This window comes from Carassius carassius, chromosome 29, assembly GCF_963082965.1.
Source record: "Carassius carassius chromosome 29, fCarCar2.1, whole genome shotgun sequence".
In the NCBI taxonomy this organism is placed as follows: domain Eukaryota; kingdom Metazoa; phylum Chordata; class Actinopteri; order Cypriniformes; family Cyprinidae; genus Carassius; species Carassius carassius.
The window spans coordinates 14301646-14308886 of NC_081783.1; the positions used below are offsets into that span (position 1 = coordinate 14301646).

General features: G+C 38.2%; 1 protein-coding gene across 1 annotated transcript; it reads left to right on the forward strand.

Moving 5' to 3' along the window:
* The first annotated feature begins 681 nt into the window (after window positions 1-681).
* On the forward strand, window positions 682-2761 carry LOC132109695 (ras-related protein Rab-33B-like). The gene is given in 3 exon segments (XM_059515977.1): window positions 682-1158; window positions 1816-2111; window positions 2113-2761. Coding segments are annotated over 3 exon segments (696 nt in total). The 5' UTR covers window positions 682-930; the 3' UTR covers window positions 2285-2761.
* The last annotated feature ends 4480 nt before the right edge of the window (window positions 2762-7241 follow it).

Genomic DNA, 7241 nt, shown 5'->3' on the forward strand with positions numbered 1-7241 from the left:
CCACCATGTACCACGCTCGAGGACGGAGCATCAGGACTAGAGCCTGAGAAATGGGTGGTATCTGTTTAAGAGGAATATAACGCATTGTTAATGCATGCTTTCCAAACCAATGTGATGGGATTCTTCTGTTAAAGAATATTGAATTCACTACATTTCTGACAAAACAAGTAGCAGGAGTTAGACTCAAGACTTGCCCTGAAACTGGTAGTGCACAGCTTGATAAACATTATAAAACCCTTTATTTGATTGCGGTATGTTGGGCAGTTACCATCTTCAAAATCAATCTACAACAGAACAGAACAGAACAATAATGCAGTTACAGGCAGAAAGAAAATTAATATTGATGCAAATAAACTATTATCACTGTATACACAAAAATACAATCTTTTCTGTGTTCAGTGCAGTTAAGTATATAATATATATTTGCATTTCTGTTCTAACTTCAGTATCATATCAAGTCATTGCAAAGAAGTAAAAACTTCCACATGCATAATACATGCATAGAATATAATAGAATAACTCCCATATTTATTTAGTTTTTGTGTGTTTTGTGTACACTGCTTACATTGGTAAGTTTCAGTTTTGTTATGCTCTTTTTTTTTTTGGAAGTACCACCACACAAAACGCTCTCGGTATTATGTGACTTCTCGCGAGATTACAGTTATGTCAACGTCGTACGTGGCTACAGACAGACCCTAACAGTGTAAGAAGACTCCGCCAGGAATGCATCAGCAAAATGCGGAGTTTACCGGTCAGCACGTCAAAAACAGTCCACGACGTTTGAATCTCTAAGTTTTGCACATGAAGCTTGAGGTGAAGGGCTGAAGGTTAAACTAAGCCGGCGTTTGAATTATTTATTTGACCCGTTAGCATCAGCACACATTTGCACTGTGCCATTCTCTGAGGCACTTTCGTCTATAGGAAGACAGCATGGCAGGTATCGAGTCCTCCTTTGAATTTAGCTCATCTTTGACCAGCTCTTCGCTGCCTCCCCCAAGGACCCGAATCTTTAAGATCATCGTGATAGGAGACTCTGGAGTTGGCAAGACTTGCCTCACCTATAGATTCTGTGCAGGCAAGTTTCCAGATAAGACTGAGGCCACTATAGGGGTGGATTTTCGGGAGAAGGTTATTGAAATAGACGGCGAGAAAATCAAGGTGAGGATGCTTCTGATTTCAGGACGTTATTTTGCATATGTACTCAATATGTTTTAATGTAATCCTTTAAAGCCTGACATGTATTATTAGTCAGTTAAAAAAAAGATCAGTTTATTGAACCTTTACATGTAGAGTAAATAAAGTTTGTGTTTTATGAACATATATAACATATAAAGTTATAGTTCAGCCAAAAATGAAAATTATGTCATTCTGTCATTAATTACAAACCCTCACGTTCATCTACGGAAAACACAAATTAAGATATTTTTGATGAAATCCAAGAGCTTTCCGACCCTGCATAGACAGCAACAGAAATGTTCCCAGGTCAAGAAACGTAGCAAGGATCTTTGTAAAATAGCCCATGTAACATAAGGGGTTCAACCGTAATTTTATCGAGTCCTTGCTATGTTTCTGGACCTGGGAACATTTCAGTTGCGTTGCTGTCTAAGCAGGGTCAGAAAGCTTGTGGATTTCAGCAAGAATATCTTAATTTGTGTTCCGAAGATGAACGAAGGTCTTATGGGTTTGGAACGACACAATGGTGAGTAATTAATAACAGAATTTTCATTTTTGGGTGAACTATCCCTTTAAAAGAAAAAATATGCATGTATGATATAAGTTGACAGCTAATAGCGCTCCCTTTTCCCCCTCAACCAGGTCCAGTTGTGGGACACTGCAGGCCAGGAGCGCTTTCGAAAGAGTATGGTACAGCACTATTACCGCAACGTCCACGCTGTGGTGTTTGTCTACGATGTCACCAATGCTGCTAGTTTCCGAAGTCTTCCGCTGTGGATCGAGGAGTGCCGTCAACATGCCTTGGGCCAAGAGGTGCCTAGAATCTTGGTCGGCAACAAATGTGACCTGCGGCATGCCGCTCAAGTAAGTACCGACGTAGCGCAGCAGTTCGCTGATGCACACTCAATGCCTCTGTTTGAGACCTCTGCCAAGAACCCCTGGTGGTCGGAATAATAGTGACCACGTGGAGGCCATTTTTATGACGGTGGCGCACAAGCTGAAATCTCAGAAGCCACTGGTGTTAAGCCAACCATCATCAGGAGATACTGTCACTCTCAGGCAGGACGAGGAGGACAGGGGAACTTGGGGCTGTGGATGTTGGAAGAGCTAATGAAGGAATCACCCCTTACAGGATGGAGATGACAAAGGTGAAGCACCTTTAAAGAAGGTTCAGAGGTGCTTTTGTGTTGTCCATGAAGGTCCAGGGGAGGGGTTGAGGACACAGGAACATCTTTTCTCAAGATTTCTTTTTGTATCTGATCTGGCCATTATTTTAAAGGGAAGAAAACTTTCCTCCATTACTTAAACAAGAGGCTTTAAGAAGTTGCATGTAGGCCTATTTGCTTTACATATACCAGCTTCATCTATTATGTGTCAGCCTGTCTAGTTCACATCATATGCCACTGCCAAACATGCACTACATTTTCCAGCTAGATTTAGTCAGTTCTGCAGGTGAATTGAACAGTGAAACCTTCATGCATAATATGTTGCCTTTTTCATCAGATTTTCTAAACAATTTTTGCCACAATTAGATAAACTGTTCTGTTAAATCACTTCAGCCTCCGAAGTAAATCTGGTTTAGTCTGTGTGTTTGTTGTTTATTCTCTCATTCTGTGTCACCCACACATGCAGACACTTCCTGTGAAAGTTGTCAGTTCTCTCAGGAGAAAAGAGAAACTGATGAACAATCACTAAATGCAGGTTATTTATAAGTGCTGCTAATAGATCTTAGACAAATGTTAGCTGAATTAAAAGGTAAAATAAATCTGATATACAATAATAAAAAAATAAAATAAAAAAAGCCAGTCCTTGTCCACTGCCAGTGTTTTATTTATTGCCAATTTAGTTTCTTCTAGCAGCCAATCATCTATATAAAATCTACTGTAAAGACATCTGGGTTATGCATGATAATCAGTCCTTCCTGTGAATCATGTCAAAATGTAGTTAAGTTAGGTAAAAAGGGACAAGAATTCGCTGACAATATTTACTTTAGTATCTACAGCCAGGAATTGTATGTAGTACTGCTTTGTTAGGCAAAATTAAAGTGATCTGTACTGTATAATCACAGATTAGTACCTCATTATTCATGGCATCTGCTCTGTGCATGCATGGCATAAATCTGAACAAAAGCTCTGATATCAGTCTATATTTCAGTATATAATCTGTAAGTACAAATATACAGATATGCTAATGACTAAATTGTCTTTCCCTTCGGCAATCTTCTTTCCAACACTGATATGCAGAACAGAGTTCAATCCATTACAGGGAATATTCACGTATAACTTGATGTAACCACAGCTGGTCCTGTGGAGTGCATGAAGGAAGCTCAGGCATGACATGCTTTCTTTTTTTTATACTGAATTGGCAAAAAGAGGTTTTGCTTATGATTTCTGCTTATTTTTTTAAATTAGGTTGGTTAAGGGCCTGGTTAGCTGATGAATTGCGTTGTTTGATTCAGGTACAATAATAGGGGGGAGCATGCGATTAGTTGAGGAATTGTGCACGGTTAATCAAGTCAAGTCACTTTTATTTATATAGCGCTTTAAACAAAATACATTGCGTCAAAGCAACTGAACAACATTCATTAGGAAAACAGTGTGTCAATAATACAAAATTATAGTTAAAGGCAGTTCATCATTGAATTCAGGGATGTCATCTCTGTTCAGTTAAATAGTGTCTGTGCATTTATTTGCAAACAAGTCAACGATATCGCTGTAGATGAAGTGACCCCAACTGAGCAAGACAGAGGCGACAGCGGCAAGGAACCGAAACTCCATCGGTGACAGAATGGAGAAAAAAAACCTTGGGAGAAACCAGGCTCAGTTGGGGGGGCAGTTCTCCTCTGACCAGACAAAACCAGTAGTTCAATTCCAGGCTGCAGCAAAGTCAGATTGTGCAGAAGAATCATCTGTTTTCTGTGGTCTTGTCCTGGTGGTCCTCTGAGACAAGGTCTTTACAGGGGATCTGTATCTGGGGCTCTAGTTGTCCTGGTCTCCGCTGTCTTTCAGGGCTGTAGAGGTCCTCTCTAGGTGCTGATCCACCATCTGGTCTGGATACATACTGGATCTGGTGGCTACGGTGACCTCGGAATAAGAGAGAAACAGACAAATATTAGCGTAGATGCCATTCTTCTAATGATGCCATTCTTCTTAATGATGGCTCTTAAATATTTAAATGCATCATGTTGAATGCACTCTAAGACTTGTCTATTTGTGCTTAACGTTTTGACTCTGGGTGCTTACAGAAGGTTCATATCTAATCTATCTGCCAGAAACAACATGAGCTTTGATGATTTTTGTAAGTTCATGTTGAACTGGTCTTGATAAAAACATACTCTTGGTCTGGATTCTATCCACTGTTTTCTTTCGCTTCACCCAATGTACCATTTTAAGTGTCATTCAGAATTTGCTTTTTTCTGTCTTTATTAACACATTAATAACATAGTTAATGTAAAATATGAGCAGATCTCAAAAATCTACAAAAACAGCTTGACAATTCTAATTGCAGAAAACGTATGGAAGATTATTAACATGTTTAAGTGTTACATTTTTATTATAGGTAATTGTTTATTATTCTTGGGATAATTATGCATCTTTGCAACCAAAGTGTATGAGTCAGTTCTTGATATCAGGGGTCAGCAGTTGATAAAATAGCACCTGAACTCAATGCCAGAACTCAAGCATGCACAACATATCTTTACTAGTCACTTGTCTAATACAACTCATGCCTTCAATGTTGGTCAGTGAGTTAGAGTGACATAGTTTTGGGAAAATAAACAAACCATCAATGCACTATAATCAAAGGAGTGCAAAAGATCAATGCTTGTTGCCGTTTTGGTTTTAACTGTTTCAGTGTTTTACTAAAAGAAATAAAGTACCACATCTTTGACTTTCAGCTGACTAGTGTTGTGCCTTATTTGTCTAATAAAAGAGTGCATATGTGACCCTGGACCACAAAACCAGTCTTAAGTAGCACGGTTGGCTATTGCTACAAATATACCCAGTATTTGTAGCAATAGCCAACAAAACATATATTTATATATCATATATTTAAATATATTTAGTAAAATTTCTACAATAAATATATAAAAACTTAATTTTTGTTTAGTAATATGTATTGCTAAGAACTTAATTTGGACAACTTTAAAGATGATTTTCTCAATATTTAGATTTTTTTGAAAACTCAGATTCAAGATTTTCAAATAGTTGTATATCAGCCAAATACAGGTGCTGGTCATATAATTAGAATATTAACAAAAAGTTGATTTATTTTACTAATTCCATTCAAAAAGTAAAACTTGTATATTATATTCATTCATTACACACAGACTGATATATTTCAAATGTTTATTTCTTTTGATTTTGATGATTATAACTGACAACTCTGGAAAACAAATTCAGTATCTCAGAAAATTAGAATATTACTTAAGATCAATACAAAGAAACGATTTTTAGAAATCTTGGCAAACTGAAAAGTATGAACATGAAAAGAATGAGCACAGCACTCAATACTTAGTTTGGGCTCCTTTTGCCTGAATTACTGCAGCAATGCGGCGTGGCATGGAGTTGATCAGTCTGTGGCACTGCTCAGGTGTTATGAGAGCCCAGGTTGCACTGATAGTGGCCTTCAGCACTTCTGCATTGTTTGGTCTGGCATATCGCATCTTCCTCTTCACAATACCACATAGATTTTTTATGTGGTTAAGGTCAGGTGAGTTTGCTGGCCAATTAAGAACAGGGATACCATGGTCCTTAAACCAGGTACTGGTAGCTTTGGCACTGTGTGCAGGTGCCAAGTCCTGTTGGAAAATGAAATCTGCATCTCTATAAAATTGGTCAGCAGCAGGAAGCATGAATTGTTCTAAAACATCCTGGTATACGGCTGCGTTGACCTTGGACCTCAGCAAACACAGTGGACCAACACCAGCAGATGACATGGCACCGCAAACCATCACTGACTGTAGACACTTTACACTGGACCTCAAGCAACGTGGATTGTGTAGCTATCCTCTCTTCCTCCAGACTCTGGAACCCTGATTTCCTAAGGAAATGCTCAATTTACTTTCATCAAAGAACATAACTTTGGACCACTCAGCAGCAGTCCAGTCCTTTTTGTCTTTAGCCCAGGCAAGATGCTTCTGACGCTGTCTGTTGTTCAAGAGTGGCTTGAATGCGACAGCTGAAACCCATGTCTTGCATACGTCTGTGCGTAGTGGTTCTTGAAGCACTGACTCTAGCTGCAGTCCACTCTTTGTGGATCCCCCACATTTTTTAATTGGTTTTGTTTCACAATCCTCTGCAGTTATCCCTATTGCTTGTACACTTTTTTTCTACCACATCTTTTCCTTCCCTTCGCCTCTCTATTAATGTGCTTGGACACAGAGCTCTGTGAACAGCCAGCCTCTTTGGTAATGACCTTTTGTGTCTTACCCTCCCTGTGCAAGGTGTCAATGGTCGTCTTTTGGACAACTGTCAAGTCAGCAGTTTTCCCTATGATTGTTTATCCTACAGAACTAGACAGAGACCATTCAAAGGCTTTTGCGGGTGTTTGGAGTTAATTAGCTGATTAGAGTGTGGCACCAGGTGTCTTCAATATTGAACCTTTTCACAATATTCTAATTTTCTGAGATACTGAATTTGGGATTTTACTTAGTTGTCAGTTAATATCAAAATTAAAATTAATCAGATATTCATCAAAATTAAAAGAAATAAACATTTGAAATATATCAGTCTGTGTGTAATGAATGTATACACTATACAAGTTTCACTTTTTGAATCTAATTAGTGAAATAAATCAACTTTTTGATGATTTTCTAATTATATGACCAGCACCTGTATTGTCCTATCTTAACAAACCGTACATCAATGGAAGGCTTACTTTTTCAATTTTAATAAATTGACTTATGACTGGTTTTGTGGTCCAGGATCACATATGGGAACATTATGTTCAGACTAGAGACTTATTTTAAAGTAATAACATTGTAAAAATGATACTGTCCTTTGGTATGTTATCTGAATATCCACTGAAAATGAATGGTTTGTAAATTCATAAAGAGGCAAATAGAATAC